Raw genomic sequence first — 20,777 nt, forward strand, 5'->3', positions numbered from 1 at the left:
CTGCTCATCACAGGAAGATGCTGATCATTTTCTCCTTCACTCTCCTCTCTCTTCTGTCATGTAAGTTACACATTTCACTACAAACATGTTTTTCTTTCACGGGTGTCAAAATTGATTAATTTTATTTATTATAATTTTACAGGTGTCAGATGTGCAAAAGTGGTCAGAAACCCTCTGTGCTGACAGAACAAAAAGGGAATTCTGTGAATATGGATTGTAACATTGAAAAGGATGAGAGTAATTATGTCAGCTGGTATAAACAGACTCCAAATTCAGCTCCTCAGTTTGTGTTGAGATACTATCAGTCACACGGCTCCCCTAACAAATATGGAGATGGTTTTTCCTCCAGCCGCTTCACATCTACAACTCAGGCAAAAATTGATTTTCGTCTGATCATTAGTAATGTGGATGTTGGTGATTCTGCAGTGTATTACTGTCACACATGGGACAACACTGCTAAAGAGGAGGTATCACAGTGATTCACAGCATGACAAAAACCTCCTCACTGCTCACATTCACTTCTGCTTTTACACACGTTCTTAAACTCAAAACACAATATGGGCACTTTGTACAGTTACATTAATACAGTAAACACTGAAAAGTAAAAGTAATGTTTTGATGGATGCTTACATTTACTTAGGATATCTGTTTTCTATATTTTATATAAAGCAAATATATAGCATATCTAAAACAAGAAAAGATGTGCAGTAGTGACAGATGAATTATCTTTTCTAGTGGAAGAAGTGAGCTGTGACTGTGCTTCACCGACACACTTTTCACTTTGTTTCATGTAATTTAATTTTATTAATGAGAAGTTTGTAGGTATTGGTACGTATTTTGCGATTTGCAAAAATGTTGACATACATAGGTATGTTTTTTTTTTCCAATAAGCCTGTATTGTATAAACCAGGATGTAAAATATATATATATATATATATATATATATATATATATATATATATATATATATATATATATATATATCCTTAAAATGTACAGTAAAAAAACAGCACTTTACCGTAAAAATATGGTAGCTATACGTTTTAGGTTTTATGGACAGCACTTAGTTTACGGTCTATTTTACAGATCAAAATGTTATTATTTAAAGGTTTATATTGTAATAATTATTACATTATTATTTATTTTAGCTATTAAAATATATTAACCATTCTATACACCACTGATTAACAAGATATATTACAATTTTTTTTTTTTTTTTTAAATTGTTGTCTTACAGTTTTACTCAGTCGATTGGACACATTTCTCTAAACTCAGTTCACTGCTCTCAGAACAAACACTCATCTAAACACTCATCTCAATCAATTGTACTTTACTGCATAATGAAGCTCTGTGTTTATTTCTGCTAATGCATGTATTAAAAGTAAATATTATCATCAAAACTACAGTTGTGTTCTCTGTTGATTTTATAACAGCAATAGACACACAAATATACTAAAGAAAAAACATGTTTATCATAAAATTCTTCAATGAGGAGTTTTATTTCCCCAACCACAAAATGTTACACAAATATGCAGCAAATGTTTACTGCAGTACTGTGATCACTCTTCTGATTTGTTCACGCTTCTGATTTATATCTGGCCTGAGAATTTCATTACAGAATATATTCGTATCATGCATTATGAAAAAAAAAAAATGAATCCGGTTCTTCTGCCTCAACATCTCCACAGGCCTCTTCCATTGTGGTGGTTATTGTCTAAACATGACATTGAAAACAAATGTTGCCATCCTCAGTCTTCTTGAACTTCAATTCTGAAAAATATTTGGACATTTACAGAACATGCCGATCTATACACTCTTAGAAGAAAAGGTTCTATATAGAACCTTAAAAGGTTCTATCAGGCGCTACGTATTTGGAACCCCTAAAAGGTTCTATACAGAACCCTTTTTAAGGGTTCAATCAAAAGAACCCTTTAGGGTTCTTTATTGCCAGGAAAAAAGGTTCTATATAGAACCTTTTATGGGTTCATTTTATTGATTTAGTTTTTAATTTATTTTAATTAAATTTTATGAATTATATAATTTATATAATTTATTATATATTACTTTATCACTAGAAAAACTTAAATACCTATAGGCATAACACAACAAAATAATATGTAATCATTTAAGACATTTTTATTAGCATTTACAATGACACAAGCAATATAAAACACTGCAATTCATAGAGCAATAGTTAGAAGAGTTAACATAAATAAATGTTTCTTAAAAAATGAACTAAAAGACTAGCTAGATTTTTTTTTTTTAATTCATGAGCGTTAAATGATAATTTAACATTCAGATAAGCATTTAAACAATAAAAACAAATGACCCATGGCAGCAAATTCAGTACTGAGAAGGGCTAAATAGTGCTGAATGAAAGAAACTGGCATTTGGATGCTCCATATTGAACAAAAAGTAGACAGCCAACAGATACTTTTGACATCTCTGTGTTTTCAATCAGGGGCATGTCCATTTTGATGCTGACTCTCTTTGCGTTCAGGGGGCTTGACATCCTAAGATGGAGATGCAGGTCAGAAAAACATTTATTAGACTTATGGAGAGTACAGTACAACAGAAAACAGAAAGGAATCTCTCACAATTACATCTTAAAACTTACGTGAATCATAGAGGAGTGTTATTTTCATCTTATTGAAGTAATGCTGCACTCCAGAGTCCATTTCTGCAGTGAGAGTGCAAACAGAAATATTTATTTATTATTATTAATTATTGCATTAAACATGGAAAATAGAAAATTTAATATAAGCCACTTCAGTTTAGCAGATTTACAGGTTTCCCAAAGTTGGTACTGTGAGTAAAAATAATGTACATTTTTGTGTCATTGGTTTGCAGTTGAAGGTCTTTTCTTCATCTTCCTAATGCATCTTCAAGAACCAAATACAGTGTTTAGCATAAATAAGGCCTTCAATTAATTAAGAAAAAAATTGTGCTATAACTGCAAACTCCAAATACTCACAGCTATATCCACAGAAGAAACATCTTCATCAGCTCCTCTCTTTGTTCTTCGGGGTTTCTCTTGAATTCATGTTTATAACAGTCTGGGTGTACAGTGATCACGTGATTTGACTGCTCCTGAAACATCGTTTTCTTATGTGTTTTCTAATACAATCTACAGTACAAAGAAAAGTGTATTAGGATATAACATGAATTCTCGCCACCTTTATTGAACAGTCCACAACCGTTTTTTAACAGAGATTTTAGGAATTCATGTAAGAAATGACAAACCTCCTAGCGGAGAATAGCGCAGGCCCGGACAGCACCGTAAACCACATTTCTTCTTTTTGATTCTTGAAAAAAAAAACATGTAAGGTGTGTAAAAATATCAGGGATTTAGGCAAATGTCATTAAAATAACGTAAGAGATATTATTTTCTCACTTAACGTTACCAATTTAATCGTCGTCCTCTCGAGCGCTGAGCTCAAACGGACGTCCGTAACGGTTGAAGTTTAAAATGCTGCGTTCACGCGCATTCTAATTACTCGCGCACGACGCGCGCGGCTGAAATCCGACACTGCGCGTGCAGACAGTTCAGAACTGATCAGCGCATACACATGCAAGTTATTTGCTGTTTATGTCGAAGATCATTTAATGCATCTGTTTGGAGGGTTGAGTTATAAGAATTGACTTTCAGAATCTAAGTCATTCCTACAGGATTTTCTTTAACCAGCAGATGGCAGAATTCTGCCCCTAGCGCCTAGATCCAGAAACAATTAGATTTTTTTTTCATTACAGGATAATGCGGCAATTATTATTTTCTAATAAACCTATTAAACTTGAAAATGTATATAAGTTTGTTTTCTTCAGAATAAAAGGTGTGCCTAAGTAAAATTGAAGTAAAAACACAAATATAATGTTCAATAGTTTAATAATTTAAATAAAGCACTAATAATGTATATAAAGCACATTTAGCCCAAAGAACCCTTTGGTTCTTTCTCCTTATATAGAACCTTTTTGGCAGAAAGGGTTCTATAAAGTTGGTTAAAGAACCCTAGGGTTCTATATAGAACCCCAAAGAACCTTTTTTTTCTAAGAGTGTAAGGCTGTATTAATATCTGCATTGGTTTCTATAGCAATGATGACATTACGTTGGTAGACTGAAACAGATTTCCAGAAATGTGCTTTTGAATAGAATTTCAATATTTGAGGCTACAGGAGCGCAGGCAAACATGAACAGAAATCAATGACGACTGCTTACAAGACAAGAACACAAAATTATACTAGAAACACATGAACAGAACTAAATGGTTACAAAATGAAATGTGATTTTTACCATTCACCATGATTTTTACATTCATGTGTGGTTTGAAATCCTATTCAAATCACATTTCTGGAAATCCGTTTCAGTCTGACCTCTCTGATTGGATTTCATGTGGTTTATGTGACTTCCTCACTCCATGTAAAACATAAACATCAGACGTTGTTCAAGGAAACATGCTGAAAGTCGCTGCAGAAACAGGGTTGTGTCGTTACAAAGTGCTGGATGAGCAGAAAATGACAATATATCAGAAATGTTTTGAAACCAGCAGAGACGACAGTACAGAATAAAGCTGCCTGCTATGTTTCTGTCACTGCTTCATCATAATCCAGTAGACAACATCTGTATTGTAAACCCCTCCATGCTGCAGTTGGTGTTGGTGTTTTTAGCATGTGCCTAACAACTCAACGTCATTGCCATAGAAACCAATGCAAATATCCCGGAAAACAAAAGAGCGGCATGGACACACAAATCGGATCAGAACAGTTGCGATACACAATGTGGAAATCAAGCAATTTAGATCAGATTCCAATCAGATACACAAATAATCAGATTTGGACTGACAGTGTGAACACAGCCTGAATGAAACACGAAACGGATTTGTAAAAACGTTTTGGACGTTACACTTGCTAAATCTGATCAAATTTTAATCGGAAGTGAGATTAAGAAAAAACTGTGAGAAGTGAGAGGCACACGTGTAGTTTGTCAGATGTGGGAGGGTCTATTGTAGGAGGTGGGCGGGTCTTTCAGTGGCTCCTCCCTCTCAGAGCTCTTGACTGTCTTAAAGTTTCTCTCTCTGATCATCTCAGCATTATTCTACAGCACTGCTCATCTTTACACGTCACACGGACCAAATCACAAGATGATCACAATATCCTGTGCTTTCTTCACTCTTCTGACCTATAAGTTATCATCAGATCTGATGTCAGATTTCAAGTGTTTTGACACACAATCTCATATAAAGCTTGTTTTTATTCTGCAGGTGTCAGTGGAGTGACTGTAGTGACTCAGAGTCCATTAATCACAGTCAATAAAGGACAAACGGCTACACTGGACTGTAATCTGGGGACAGTAACTGGTTATGATGCTGTATGGTACAAACAGACTCCAGGAGGAGTTCCTCAGCATGTGTTAAGATTTTATCATGACTGGAGCTCAGTTAAATATGGATCTGGTTTCTCTGCTCCTAAATTCACATCAACATATTCATCTCAATCAGATTATAGTCTGATCATCAATAATGTGGATGTTGGTGATTCTGCAGTGTATTACTGTAACACATGGGACGGCACTGCTCAAGAACACGTATCACAGGGATTCACAGCATGACAAAAACCTCCTCACTGCTCACATTCACTTCTGCTTCTAGACAACATGATAAGAGCAATACTTCACTTCTCACATTCATGATGAATTACAGTAAAAACTGATCACAGATGCTGAGAATATTTTACAGTTTCTTTACTGTCCTGTAATTTAACTAATCTCTTATGGTGTTTTTTTTGCTATTTTTTTGTCCTCACTGTTCACTACATGACTTCATTGTATGTATAAGAACAGTTCAGACATTCAGCTTTTCTTTTTTTTTTTTTTTTGTGCTCTTCAGGAAACAGAAACTCCTGCTGGTTTGTAATGAATGTTCCTCCAGCGTCCGTCATCAGTAGATCTTCATGTGTTTCTGTTCAGAGTGACTTTATGTCCTTCATTGACTGAGACAACAGCAGGATTCACTGCAGTCACTGACACCTGCAGAATAACAACAGCCATAAATCATAGAAAGCACTTTAATACACAGCAGTCAAACACAACTAATATGAAGACTAAAACAGCAACATGAGTGTCTGTGTTTGAATCTGAAGTGTTTCTCCATGAATTAAATGTGTAAAGGACACAGTCAGATGAGGTTGAGTGAGTGTTTCACTTCTGTTTGTGTCTCTTCACAGACTGAGGAGGTTTTTGTACGGCTGAACATATGAAATGTTTCATTGTGGTATTCGGACAAGGAACAAAACTCATTGTGACGGGTAAGTCATCTTTATATTCTCAATGGTAAAATCTTGGTAACACTTTATTTTAGGGTCTTTTATCTAGTTGCTTCTTAGCATACATATTACTAGAATACTGGCTATTTATTATTAGTTATTAAGCAGATATTAATCTCTTATTCTCCATGACCTTATTCTATATTCTCAATCCTACTCAATAACTAAACTTAACACCTAACTTACTAATTATTAATAAGCAGTAAATTAGGAGTTTATTGAGGGAAAAGTCATAGTTAATAGTGAATAAATGTTCCCTATACTGAAGTGTTACCAAAATCGTTTCACTGTATTACATATAATCTACACTTCATTATAGATTTATAAACTGAAATAAACTGAAAAGACTTTCACTACAGCTTTAACTTTCATCTCTGATTTCTATATGGTTCATAATTATATTCAGCTGTTATTACTATTATTATTATTATTACTACAGAAAAATCTGTACTCATGTTGTGATTTAAGGAAAAACATCTGCTTTGTGTTTAATTTGATGGATTTTTTTTTTTTTTAAATCCTCATTTGAATATAACTGATTAACATAAAATATTTTTACTGTATTTTTCACACTGCAGGACAGTTGAAAATGAGTCAGTGAAGGAACAAATATTATTAAATAGACAATGATGTGCTTTGGTTAAGTCACATGACATGCAATTTTTTTTCTGTGACGCGATATCTGACAGACTGCCGTCTCGTCGGTAGTTGCTGAAAGCAAACTAAAACGTCAGTAACAAACAAGGACCCGCCCATGTCACATTCACAAAAAAATTGTTATCATCTCAGGTAAGGTATGATGACATATTCACCACTCAAAAAAGTTATAAAAATTAGTTTTTGGTAAATAGATAAAATGTCTGTGTTGCCATATGGCAACACTGCGCAATAATGTAATGACTTTATTATAATAGGTTAGATAGCTAGCAAAAGTTAGCTGCAGTCTGTTAAGCTGTAACAATAACAACATTAATGCTAGTGATATAATGTTAAGGACTGCCATGACATTTATATTATGGATTAAATCAACATCAGAGATCTGCCACTACAGCCAGTACTACTGGCCCAGACCAACCACCGGCCTACCATGGTGTCTCAAAAAGGCAGGTGCAAGTGGCTGTAAGTGTATTGTTAGGGTGAAGTGCACCAAATGTGATGTGTACATGTGTCTCACCTCTGAAAAAAAATGCTTTTTAAAGTTTCGTACAGAAAAAAGGTGAAGTTTCAAGGATTATGGGGGATTTATGTTCATAACCTTCCTCTCATAAGATTGCGTAATGTTGAATTTTCATGAACTGCAATGTTTTTGGTTTTATGTCAATGTTTTATGATACATGAACAGTATTAGATTTGTTTTTAACTGTCTACATTTGCAATTTAAATAATATTCATGAAAAATGTAATGAAATTTAAAGAATATAAAGCATTATTCAGCAAAAGAGAATGATGTTGGAAAATAAGTATAAGGTATTGTTTATAATTACTGCTAAAGCTTATAATAGCACCAATTGATTCAATACAAACAACATTTCTGAGGAAAAATATTAACTATATACTCTTACACTTATTCTAAGTTTTTCCACTATTGTACGTTGTTGCCATATGGCAACATATCATAAAGTACCTTAAAATAATATTTTTTTCCAATTTTTTTTTTTTACAGCACTTTAAGTTAAGCCATTCTAAGAAAAGAAAGAGAGTCAAATATTTTTTTTTTATAGATTTATCATAATGCGTGCGGTAGATGGTTAAACGGATAGTGTTGTCATCCAGCCCATCCAGAAATAGGGCGATCAAATGAGCGTCTGGCCAGTTAGTCAAATAAGCTAGCTCAATGAACTCCTCCACATACCTCTCCACTGAACGTCCAAACTGCAGAAGCCCGATGAGTCTCTCTGCAGCCGTCATTGGTGTGGGAGGCATGGGAGAAGCTGGAGCCTGGGAGACGACGAATGAATCCATTCTTCTTTGTGGAAATCCAGCAGTTTAAAGGTCCGTTCTTCTGTTACTGGTAGCTGGTAGAGAGATGAGGCATACGGATTTCCACAATAATAGATGCTCTTTAATAAACAAAGGCAAGGAACGCCAGACATACACCTTAACAAAACAGAGAACGGACAGGGAGTGAAGGGAGTGAGTCCATTTATAAAGGCAGTGATGATGATTCCAGGTCCACCTGAGTCCAGGTGAAGATGATGAGTGCTGATGGGGAGAAGACGAGGGAAGTGAGTGCAGGTGTGGAGAACAGGAGGATGATGGGAAATGGAGTTCAGGAAGACAAGGGATCTGTGACAAATATAATATAATATAATATAATATAATATAATATAATATAATATAAACTTGCATAAATGGGTCAATTAAAATATATACGTGGAAATAAAATACAAGATGTCATTGTACTATATAGTAAACTAGAAACATAATTTTAATATTGAATTTATCCTTGAATCTAACTCCATGTACATTATCAAAGAACTGAACATTATCTGTATATATAAGTGGTTTGAAACAACATGAAGGCAAATAACAAGAATTAAAAACCTTTACACATATTTTATATCATACATATCATATTTCATAAATAATTATTAAAGCTAATTTTAAAATATTTAAATATATTTATACATGCAGGAAATAAAATCAAAAAAGTTTTTTTTAAGAAAATCTATATATTTAAGTTTTGTATAATTTGACCTTTATTTTTTACAAACATAAAAAGTGATTGAACAGTATTGGAAGAGTAAAGTTTACTCACCAATCACATTCAGTTTTGTTCCTTGTCCGAATACCACTGTGATTCACGTCACATCTTCACTCGTACAAAAACCTCCTGAGTTTCAGAGACACAGAACTGAAACATTCACTCCAGCACAGATTATAACACACAACTCTCTTCATTAAACCTCTTTCACTCATTAAGTGTCAAAAAATGACAAAACGTGAAAAACTGAATCATCACATACTGTAAGTCTGTTAGTGAAGAAAACATGCTGGAGAGTCGAGAAACCTGCTGTATAGATTCAGAAGACCTGAAATAGTTCATATTTACTGTCCTGTTATATGTTTGTTTGTTTTGTAAAATTGTTGCTCTAAATAATTACTTACAGGACAGAATATTGTCAACATCTGTAATTTGTTTGTATTTCATCCTGAATGTGAGAAGTGAAGTAGTGCTCTTATCATCTGTTGTCTAGAAGCAGAAGTGAATGTGAGCAGTGAGGAGGTTTTTGTCATGCTGTGAATCACTGTGATACGAACTCAGTAACAGAGCTGTCCCATGTGTGACAGTAATACACTGCAGAATCACCAACATCCACATTATTGATGATCAGACTATAATCTGATTGAGATGAATGTGTTGATGTGAATTTAGGAGCAGAGAAACCAGATCCGTATGTTGGAGAGCTATAGCTATGATAAAAATATAACACAAACTGAGGAACTCCTCCTGGAGTCTGTTTGTACCATCTAGCAGCAGAACCAGTTACTGTCTCCAGATTACAGTCCAGTGTAGCTGTTTGTCCTTTATTGACTGTGATTAATGGACTCTGAGTCACTACAGTCACTCCACTGACACCTGCAGAATAAAAACAAGCTTTATATGAGATTGTGTGTCAAAACACTTGAAATCTGACATCAGATCTGATGAAAACTTACAGGTCAGAAGAGTAAAGAAAGCACAGGATATTGTGATCATCTTGTGATTTGGTCCGTGTGACGTGTAAAGATGAGCAGTGCTGTAGAATAATGCTGAGATGATCAGAGAGAAAAACTTTAAGACAGTCAAGAGCTCTGAGAGGGAGGAGCCACTGAAAGACCCGCCCACCTCCTGCAATAGACCCGCCCACATCTGACAAACTACACGTGTGCTTCTCACTTCAGTGTTACAGTTTTTCTCAATAGATTTGACACATTTCTCCAAGCTCAGATCACTGCTCTCAAAACTGAACTGCTAAATCACTAAACTCTGTTCACAATATATCCTAAACCAATTTGTTGAATAAATCACTCTTTCTGTAAAACCTTAAACAAGTTTAGGCACATAGACACCATTTTAGAGTCTTTTTTTGCAAAACTCTAACAACAATCTCACTCACTAAAACACATTTTGGACAGGCAGACAGAAGTTAAACAGAACTACAACACAGTTGTCATCGTTTACACACGACTCAAACCAACTGTAGGAAATAAGCCAGTTCAGAGAGCTCAGGTGACACAGGAGCACTGAATGATGAAACCAACAATAGATGGAAACAGTCTGAGAGCGAGAGGAGGAAGAGTTTGTGTAAGAGGAGGAAGAGGAAGAGGACGAGAAAGAGCAAGGTGTGGAGAGTGTTGTCAAGGCTGGATCCGGCACACTAGAGGGATTTTCCCTTTGCCGGCAAGAGACGTCATTTCCTGTGATGTGGACGAAGTCCTGAGGCTGAACTCAACATGAAGACGTGATGCTGAGGCAGAATGAATCTCTCACTGACTTTGATTTTGCAGTTGCACAACTTTATTGAGTGTAACATACTTTTCATTTATAGTTTTTTATAACATTTTTGTCTTTTGAAGTTGGACTGTATTTTTACAGTTTTTCTCAATTGCTAACACACTATAACTGCTTCATTTGGCACAATTTCCCAAACCATTCATTCAGTTTTAGAAACAAAGAAACATTTCTCAAAATGTTTAACACATTTCACATTCCAATGTTATCAATGCTTTCTGCAAAACTACACAAAAATGCCCTCATTTAGCACAGGTTTAACATGTTCTCATTCAGAAAACACAAACACATCATATAATTCACTCAAGCGTCACACTGTGAACTCAAATAACACATTTATCCATGTGTAAACATTGAGTAGCAAAAATGACGACACACAAATCAGAATCTCAGGATAATATAAATTGGTGATTATGTGCTTCGGAAAATGAATCCTAGTGGTGGGAGACAAAGAGGAAGAGGAAGAGAAATGAAGGGGATGCGGTCAAAGGACATTTTGTTCCTGATGAAGAACAAATCATTATAGTTGACCGTGTTCTTGTGTAGGATTGACCATGAGGGCAGTGGGTCTACAGGCTCGTCTACAGGGTTTTTATACTCCTTACACACACAGTATAATTACAGTAAACAGCAGCAGCAGTTTAGATGAGAGAAATTTCACTATTCTCTGTACAGTAAATACTGGAGCACATGTTGTTCGCCCTAAAAACTCATAATTGTCAAATTGATTTGCAGTCATAAGTACTTCTTATGTTTGATATTTTTGCAGAACAAAGGGGAGGGAGAGAAAATATTTTGTCTGAAGACTAAGAAACTATGGCAAATATTACCAGTACTGTAATTCAATTTGGCTGAGGATGCTGTGTTTTTTTTTTTTTTTTTTTTTTTACTGTACTGTGATTGACAGTATACTGTATTGTATTGCAATTCCAAGTTCATGTTCATGTTCTTTAGTATTTCAATTGTTTTTCTAGTGCTTTTCATCTACTGAAAGATCTCTATACAGTAGTGTAGGCTGTAATGAAAATAAACTATCATTGAACATGTATCTGCTCTATTTATGTTTTATAAATGTGATAGATATTGATCTGTAAAATGATACCTGATTGCCGAAAGGAGGTTTTTGTAACAGTGTTTTGAATTGATCTCACTTGTGTGTGAGACTATATTGTAGTGTGTTTTTGAGGGTTAGTGTGTTTTATTTGAAGGCATGAGTTTGTTTTTTTCAGTTTTGAGTGGAGAGCTTCATTTTGAGTTTCAAGTTTTGCTAACACTTTATAACTCATGCTATGAAGCATTAGTTAAGCATTAGTAAATAGTCAAATCATCACTTATAAAGCATTAATAGACATTAGTAAGCAGTTTATAAATACAGCTATAGATGCTTTATTCTTGATTTACAAGCATATCCATAATGTGTTCAATAATTGTATTTTCATGCTTTATTAATAATCAATTTATCATTTCTAAATTAAGTACATTATTTACAAACCAGGTATTTAGGAGTTGTCAGTGGTTCAAAATATAATTTAGGAAGTGTAAGTAAATGATTAAAAAACTATTTAAACATTCATTTATACATCTTATTATTTAGACATATAGTAATAGTTACTTAGCGTGTTAATACATGCTTTATTAACACATATTCCTACTGCAATTTATGATTAATTCAGGTAGTTATAAAACTACTAAAATAAAATAAAAATAGTTAACTATTAAAAATAGTTAACACTAGAAATGATTAATTGATCATTAATAAAGTATGAAAATACAGTTATTGAACACATTATGGATATGCTTATAAATCAAGAACAAAGCATTTATAGCTGTATTTATAAATGGCTTACTATGTCTATTAATGTTTTATAAATTATAAATTGACTATTTACTAATGCTTAACTAATGATTCATAGCGTGCGTTATTATAAAGTGTTACCCAAGTTTAAGTTTGGGAAATTTAGTGAGAAGTTATGAATTTGTGTTTAGCTTAGTTTTGAGAAAAGGAGGCACAATTTCAAGAAATATGTTTAAGCAATCTAGAAAAACGAAGATATTTTTCATGAAATCTGAGAGCTTTCTGTCCATTCATTTGTAGCGAATTAACTCAAAGGGGAAATATTAATAATTATTCATAACTCAATATGATTTATTGATTATGATTAATTATGAATATGTAAATCGGTTAATCAGATTTACTGGATATAGCTACATTAATCTTAATATTACCATCAAATAACCTGTTGTCCAGGGAACACTTAGTGTTGATTGTTTAATAATTCTGAGAAATGTTCATTTCCAGGTTATGGAAAAATAACATTCTTATCGCACCGTGCTACTTAGAGCATAGGTTCGGGTCTATATCACTTAAGAGGCAATTCATTAGCAGATGGAGTCAGAACCAAACATGTATTGTGCACAATCTTTATTAACTAACTCACAAACACATAACTAAACTAACAAACACATAACATAACACAACATAACATAACATAAAATAACATAACATAACATAACATAACATAACATAACATAACATAACATAACATAACATAACATACACAAAGGGTCACACACATATGTAGGTCAGAATGAGTAATGATAGAGTTGAACCGGAAGAGGTACTGTTACTAGAGCTATAGGAAAGTCGAAGACACTCTGGAAAGGACTCATCAGTTTCTTTTAGCAATAGCAAAGGTAAGTCTTACAAATCAACACTAAATCAATGTACGATACTTGCAATGTGCCCTTAGGCTGAGGAGCGTCGGATCTGCAGGTTGAGGAGCGATCTTGAGGTTCTCGTCTGAAGTTGTTGTCAGTCTGTTGGGTGATGAGCACATGGCTGGGTGTTGTAGGCCGGGGGCCTACCAGCCTTGCGGGCCAGGCCTAGAGAGGCCGGCCGCAAGGAGACCTGTTCGGTTGTCCAGAAGCAAAGAAGAAGAGAGGGAGTGGCACTGTTCACTGGTTTTTAACCTCTGGTCAAAGTCACACCTCTCAGTTGTTGACCGGACCAATGAAGATGTTGTAATTCTGGGTGGCAACACCCCTCCTGTCAGGGCTTTTACAACCCAGAAAGATTAACAAGCTGAGTTCTTGAATCAGAACTATTAAAGATTCTTGTAATACTGATGTGTTGCACAGGTATTGACATACCGCATACACAAGCATTTAAATCTTCCCGCTACGAATGTATAGACACTAAACGTGGCATGATTGAAGTTACCTTAAATGTCATATAACTTAAAAATCATAAAACATGTCTCTTCTCTGCTCTCAATGTGGAAGCACATTCCTCTTCTCGGGGGATGGGGACAGTCAAATCCCAGAGTGAGCTTAAAACTATTGGTGAACTAACACATAATTGTGTCTGATTTGTTTCAGTCATTACACATTGAAAGTCTGTTCACTCAAAACTGTGATGCTTCAAGATGTTCAGAGATTTTAAAGCAGTTTAATCCAAGTCTTCTGAAGAAACACAATCATATGATGAACAGACTGAATTTAGGCTCGTTTTGGGGTGAACTGTCCCTATAAAATAAAGGCATTTTTGTCTAGAGTTTTGCAGAATTCATTAAGAAAATCATAATGTGTGTGAAAACAAGTCAGACGTGTTTATAGTTTTGAGAAATGTGTCTTTGTTTTGAGAATTGAATGGTTTGGGAAATTGTGTCAAATGAATCACTTATAGTGTGTTAGCAATCGAGAAAAACTGTAATTTGTGTTCTGAAGATGGACGGGTTACAGGTTTGGAAAGAAATGAGAGTAATTAATGACAACATTTTCATTTTGGGGTGAACTAAACCTTTAATTGGCCTAATGTCAAGAAAAACTTTAATAAAACAGTGTTGGTTAAAGTGTTGATTTGTCATTTAGAAAATCTGTGTTTCAGTTTGCTGACTGTATAACATTTTAACTATAAACTGTAAATTATTATTAGAGGAATTTACATAGTTTTTGTTCTGGTGTGAATCACTGTGACACATGCTCTTTAACAGAAACATGCCATGTGCTACAATAATACATATATAATTGATGCATAAATAATAATGTGTATAATACACAACAGAATCACCCACATCCTCATTATTGATTGACAGATGACAATCAGACTTGGTTGAATAAGATACTGTAAATTTAGGAGAGGAGAATCCAGATCAATATTCAGATGAGCTCAAGATCCAAACAGGACAAAAAAAACATCATAAAAGATCCACAAGAGAGGAGATAAATTACAGGACAGAGTAGTAAAGAGAGAATATTATCAGTTTATACTGTAGTTCATCATGAATGTGAGAAGTGAAGTATTGCTCTTATCATCTGTTCTCTAGAAGCAGAAGTGAATGTGAGCAGTGAGGAGGTTTTTGTCATGCTGTGAATCACTGTGATACGAACTCACTAACAGAGCTGTCCCATGTGTGACAGTAATACACTGCAGAATCACCAACATCCACATTATTGATGATCAGACGATAATCTGATTGAGATGAATGTGTTGATGTGAATTTAGGAGCAGAGAAACCAGATCCGTATGTTGGAGAGCTATAGCTATGATGAAAATATAACACAAACTGAGGAACTCCTCCTGGAGTCTGTTTGTACCATCTAGCTTCAGAATTAGTTACTGTCCCCAGATTACAGTCCAGTGTAGCTGTTTGTCCTTTATTGACTGTGATTAATGGACTCTGAGTCACTACAGTCACTCCACTGACACCTGCAGAATAAACACACCATTAATGAGACTCAATACTCACGTATGACATATTCATGATCGTATCAGAAGTGCTTCTTTAACTGCAGTCTAGTGACGTCTTACATGACAGAGTGATGAAGAGGATGATGAAGACTGACAGCATGATGTGAGTGTGTGATGTGAGCCGACTGAACAGAGCAGAGCGATCCGAGACGAGCCATAAGAGACTGAAGAGGGAGGAGCCTCAGTGACATCATCATTCATCATCACACACATCATCAGAAACATCACTGAGTGATTGACAGATCAACATATTTGCATAAACTGCTTTATTATCAAGGGTTTTTGAGTTATAAGTCTCAAACATACTGGATTGAATCTTCCTTCTGTAAGAGGTTTAATTTACAAAAGAGTTTCTTCTTCATTAAAATAACTCAAGTAACAAAAACAAAAGATTGATAAGCATCTGATGTTCAGAAATAATCAAAACCCGTCATAGATGAGTGTCACTTTGCCAGTATTTTTCATTCATTTTATTGCTCTTTTATTATTGTTCATGTACAGATGAAGATCATTTGTTGTTAACGCTCTTGTCTGGTTGGATGAACAGATAAAAAGAGACAGAGAAACTGATCATTTGCACGGAGCTGATTATAACAGCAGGTGTTTCCTGTGTGTCACGACTGAACTTCCTGTCCTGAAGAAAATCTCCACAGCTCACTGCGTCTGCAGAAGACAAACTTCAGCATCAACTTCACACCATATTCACATGAATGTCAGGCCATCAGGAGCATTTTGATCATTATAGTTTAGATCGTAACTTTACTGTATCAAATAATAGTCATTTCTACATCTGTCACTAACTCTCTAGTTCATTATCAGTCATGTGATCGTCTCCATCTGTGTAATTCATCTCTCAACCATATTCAGACATTCATCTCTGATCTTCACAGATGATCTTCTCTAGCAGTAACACTAGTTTAATTTGCTCTTTCCACTGAAGATGGCAGCAGAGGTTTCATATATTTTCAAACTGAAGATGGTTTATTTGAGTCTTTGATACACTTTCATTGTTCAGTCTTTCATTGCTTGTAGAAGTGAAAATTGACTTAGTAATGAATAAGAAAACAAGAAATCAACAATAAAACTGTTTGTTTAACATGCAGTTTATTGAACAGGTTGTAAATCTTCTTACATTCGCATTAAAGCCAGAATATCGTCTGCAGAAAACGACACAGTTAAAGCCATTCTTGAACTATTTTTGATAGTTTCTATATTCATGATTTCTATCACACTACGTCAGAAGATATTATTACTCATGATCAGTCAAACAACACATCAGATTGTCTGAGTTCAGTCGCTGCAGTCAGATTTCTTGATGTTTGTTCTGGTGGTTTTTGAGGCGACAGAAGCTTCACATGTCAGATCTTTGTCTTTGTCCCACTCTGAGCTCTCAATGGTTAAATAACTGCTCATCCTGAACTTCTTATCAGGCTGCTGTTCAGCAGAGCCGGTGAAGACGCCTTCAGTGACTGAGTTCCCGTTCACAAGCCAGCGCACATCAGCAAAAGCCGCAGACATGTGATCGATCAGACACACCAGAGTGACTTTACTGGAGCTGATCAGCTCTTCTCTGGATGGACGGAGGATGTTCAGCACAGGAGGAGCAACATCAGCATCTGCACGACACAAACCACCATTAACATGATGAAAACACATCTGCATCTCAGACACACTTCTGAAATACTGAACTATGACCACATTTAAAGCTTTCATTTCTACAGTTTCACACATCACCATGTCAACAGTTAATATTTTCTTGCATTATTTAATAAAGATTTATGTAACATCATTATTTATGTTCAATACATGCATCTGAATGTTCTTGATAAAAATATCCTGCAACATAAAAATCAAGTGCTGTATTTGAGTAGTTTGTTGGATTTTTGTTATCAACATCAAGATTTTATACTAAAATGTACATGAATATATATGGCACAGTGTATATTTTAGGTGCGGACACTATTTTTTTTTTTACCATTTTTAATAATGTTTGTAGTGAAAGTCTTTTCAGTTTATTTCAGGACTGTTTACTGGAGGTTCTTGATAAAACTGTCTGAATTCACACATTTAACTGTAAATTAACTACAAGGTAAACTAAAAATAAAGAGTTTATAAATCTATAATGAATCGTAGATTATATGTAATACAGTGAAAATATTTTACCATTGAAAATACAGTGTAAAGATGACTTACCCGTCACAATGAGTTTTGTTCCTTGTCCGAATACCACAATGAAACATTTCATATGTTCAGCCGTACAAAAACCTCCTCAGTCTGTAAAGAGACACAAACAGAAGTGAAACACTCACTCAACCTCATCTGACTGTGTCCTTTACACATTTAATTCATGGAGAAACACTTCAGATTCAAACACAGACACTCATGTTGCTGTTTTAGTCTTCATATTAGTTGTGTTTGACTGCTGTGTATTAAAGTGCTTTCTATGATTTATGGCTGTTGTTATTCTGCAGGTGTCAGTGACTGCAGTGAATCCTGCTGTTGTCTCAGTCAATGAAGGACATAAAGTCACTCTGAACAGAAACACATGAAGATCTACTGATGACGGACGCTGGAGAAACATTTTCTTACAAACTAACGGGACTTTCTGTTTCCTGAAGAGCACAAAAAGAGACATTTAGCAGAATGTGTGAGCTGCTCTTTTACAATTAATAATAGCATATAGTGAACAGTGACTGTCCAACTACAAACAGGACAAAAATATCAAAAAACCACCATAAGAGACGAGTTAAATTACAGGACAGTAAAGAAACATGAAAATATTCTCAGCATCTGTGATCAGTTTTTACTGTAATTCATCATGAATGTGAGAAGTGAAGTAGTGCTCTTATCATCTGTTGTCTAGAAGCAGCAGTGAATGTGAGCAGTGAGGAGGTTTTTGTCATGCTGTGAATCACTGTGATACGAACTCATCAGTGTCGTCCCATGTGCCACAATAATACACTGCAGAATCACCAACATCCACATTATTGATGATCAGATTACACACAAACTTAACAAACACACAGGCTTCTGCACTGCCTAGTTTGAAATATATTACAGTATTGACAGTGACTGTATTTACAGCACTATAGCAGTTTGTTGGTCCTCTGACAAAAGATATTGTCTACTCTTGTCCACTAGGCAGTCGCCGTTCTGCAAAAATACACTACATGTAAGTTTGGCTACAAATCAACTGGACAGTTTCGAGTTTGAGGATGTAGAAGATGTGCTCCAGTATTTATGTGCTGAATTTCGACTCCCTGCCAAATTATGACCATCCTCACCCTCAAGTCTATCTGAATCTTAACCCCACCCCTAATCCTAACCCCTCCCCCAAACCTACTCCAACACCTACCATTACTAGGGTGATCTTAATCTGGCAGGTTTTTTAAATTTGGCACCACACCAGTAACGGCCCCTGTAGCGCCGAGGTCCCGTCTCCTAAAGGGCGGGATGTTTATGAATGCAGCCCAAAAGCAGGTGGTAAACAGGGCGGGTTAGGGGCGGCCTCAGTGCGGGAGAATCACCTCGCAGGATCTTAATTTGTATATAACAATACAATATATACGTATATAACAATACAATATATACGTTATGATTTTACCTCAAAATCCAACAATTTGACACAAAATGCTAACTACAAATCCATGTTTCTCTGCTGGAGTCCAGCTGTTTCTGTGAATTGCAGTGATCCATTTGCTTCTTTTTTCTGTAGCTTTCGGCAGTCTGTAAAATTATACTTCAGGTTTTGTGTCAAAGCTATTTGTACAGTCAATCGCAAAGCTCTTTCCTGTTTTGGATGTGTTTTGTGTGTTTTTTGCGGCATTCACGCTGAAAACCAATCCTGCCACTCAGTCTTTTGCCACTTAATGGGCGTGACCGCAGTCATAATGGTTGACGGTGACGTCATGTGCATACCCTCTATTGGAAACCAACATACAACAAATCGGGTTCCAGGGGTGACACAGGGATGGGGAATCACCATGGATATGTGTATATATGAAGACTTCAGATGCAAAGCCTCTAAGTGCTATCTGAAATTTTCTTCTAAAATGAGCATTTTTATCAAGCTCATATGTTTATGTTCAGTTATTTCACTTTAATGTCACTGAAAAGGACCTATTAATTGCCATTAAAGTGAAATAACCGCAGGCTGCAGCCTACTTGAGATAGTCCTCACTGCAGAACACAAGATCCAAGGGGCGGAGTGTATCTCCTCCCACTTTCCATAGCCCTAAACCTACCCGACTCCGCCCCCTGGCTCTAAACCTACCCATCTCCACCTCCTGGTTCTAGATCCAACTCCTCCCACTTTCCATATATCTTAATCTACCCGACTCCGCCCCTTGGATCTTGAGTGTTCTGAAGTGAGGGGCTACTGGCCTATTTGGGCTGGCCTAGACGTATGTGCAGATTCAACAGCTACATTAAAATGCATGTAGAATACATACATAAATGTAGTAATGCGCACTCACAAGCAATGGCTATGGCACAAGTTGAGACTAACTTGCTGCTTTTCTATCACTTTCATATGTCGGGAACCTGCAAGCACATATAAAATTGTTTGGTGATGTAAACGTAGTTTCTTACTGTGGGCGCGCGCGCGCGCACACACACACACATTGATAGTGCGCATGTTTGCACATGGCGTTTTATGGCAACACATTATTGGTCGACAGTTTAATGGGATTTGTAGTTCTTAAGGTATAAACGCAGATTAACCTCATCTAATAATACATCGAAAGTAATGCGATGTATATTGCATTTGTTTGCACATATGGATGTGCTCATAACTGGTGAACTGGTGATTTGCTGAATGTGTGTATGTGCAAACATATAAGTTTTATGTTCAGACAGTTCACCGTTAGCTCACCAACGTTAGCCACCTAGCTAGCTACAAAATGTACTACAGAAACATAATTGAAGGGCATTGCTTTTATCAGGAGTGCTCACACACGATTCTAACATCACATTTACCATTACAGCAAACATTTATCACTAAAAAAAGAACTTAGCAAGCGCTAATTTTAGTTCACTATAGCCACCTGGCTACAAACGTACCTACTTTGCCAGGGTTCTGTCGATGTATGCTGCGGCTGTAATTTTTGTACTGCAGAGTACGTAATGTTAATTGAAGGAAGCTAGCTAAATTAGCTTATCTGTTCTACTGGCGTCGTGAGCACTCTCATGATTCTAACGTTACATTTACCATCAGAT

The 20,777-nt window shown here is 35.6% G+C and overlaps 4 protein-coding genes and 2 long non-coding RNA genes across 6 annotated transcripts in view; 2 read left to right on the forward strand and 4 right to left on the reverse strand.

The window, feature by feature from the left end:
* Positions 1 to 15,662, reverse strand: part of LOC137017287 (immunoglobulin lambda-1 light chain-like) — a 43,801-nt gene extending 28,139 nt beyond the window's left edge. The window contains exons 1-2 of the mRNA XM_067381363.1: positions 15,621 to 15,662; positions 15,192 to 15,518 (exon numbers count right to left, since the gene is read on the reverse strand). Of these exons, the coding sequence (XP_067237464.1) occupies positions 15,192 to 15,518; positions 15,621 to 15,660 (367 nt within the window). The 5' untranslated portion in view covers positions 15,661 to 15,662. The remainder of the gene's footprint in view (positions 1 to 15,191; positions 15,519 to 15,620) is intronic.
* LOC137017289 (immunoglobulin lambda-1 light chain-like) overlaps positions 1 to 20,777 on the forward strand; it is a 101,476-nt gene that overhangs the window by 60,340 nt on the left and 20,359 nt on the right. The window lies entirely within an intron of this gene.
* Positions 1 to 20,777, forward strand: part of LOC137017290 (immunoglobulin lambda-1 light chain-like) — a 25,996-nt gene continuing 5,219 nt past the window's right edge. The window contains exons 1-4 of the mRNA XM_067381367.1: positions 1 to 60; positions 5,096 to 5,175; positions 5,256 to 5,576; positions 6,262 to 6,297. Coding sequence (XP_067237468.1) covers positions 5,136 to 5,175; positions 5,256 to 5,576; positions 6,262 to 6,297 — 397 coding nt within the window. The 5' untranslated portion in view covers positions 1 to 60; positions 5,096 to 5,135. The remainder of the gene's footprint in view (positions 61 to 5,095; positions 5,176 to 5,255; positions 5,577 to 6,261; positions 6,298 to 20,777) is intronic.
* Positions 2,344 to 3,113, reverse strand: LOC137017293 (uncharacterized). Its single transcript, XR_010894583.1, has 3 exons — positions 2,975 to 3,113; positions 2,618 to 2,680; positions 2,344 to 2,513 (listed from the first exon to the last, which is right to left on the reverse strand). It is a non-coding gene; the product is annotated as an uncharacterized lncRNA (long non-coding RNA).
* LOC137017295 (uncharacterized) lies at positions 5,896 to 9,146 on the reverse strand. The gene is made up of 3 exons (XR_010894584.1): positions 9,074 to 9,146; positions 8,168 to 8,601; positions 5,896 to 6,019 (listed from the first exon to the last, which is right to left on the reverse strand). It is a non-coding gene; the product is annotated as an uncharacterized lncRNA (long non-coding RNA).
* Positions 16,653 to 20,777, reverse strand: part of LOC137017285 (immunoglobulin lambda-1 light chain-like) — a 15,828-nt gene continuing 11,703 nt past the window's right edge. The window contains exons 3-4 of the mRNA XM_067381362.1: positions 17,754 to 17,783; positions 16,653 to 17,176 (exon numbers count right to left, since the gene is read on the reverse strand). Coding sequence (XP_067237463.1) covers positions 16,851 to 17,176; positions 17,754 to 17,783 — 356 coding nt within the window. The 3' untranslated portion in view covers positions 16,653 to 16,850. The remainder of the gene's footprint in view (positions 17,177 to 17,753; positions 17,784 to 20,777) is intronic.

This window comes from Chanodichthys erythropterus, chromosome 3 (genome assembly GCF_024489055.1).
Source record: "Chanodichthys erythropterus isolate Z2021 chromosome 3, ASM2448905v1, whole genome shotgun sequence".
In the NCBI taxonomy this organism is placed as follows: Eukaryota; Metazoa; Chordata; class Actinopteri; order Cypriniformes; family Xenocyprididae; genus Chanodichthys; species Chanodichthys erythropterus.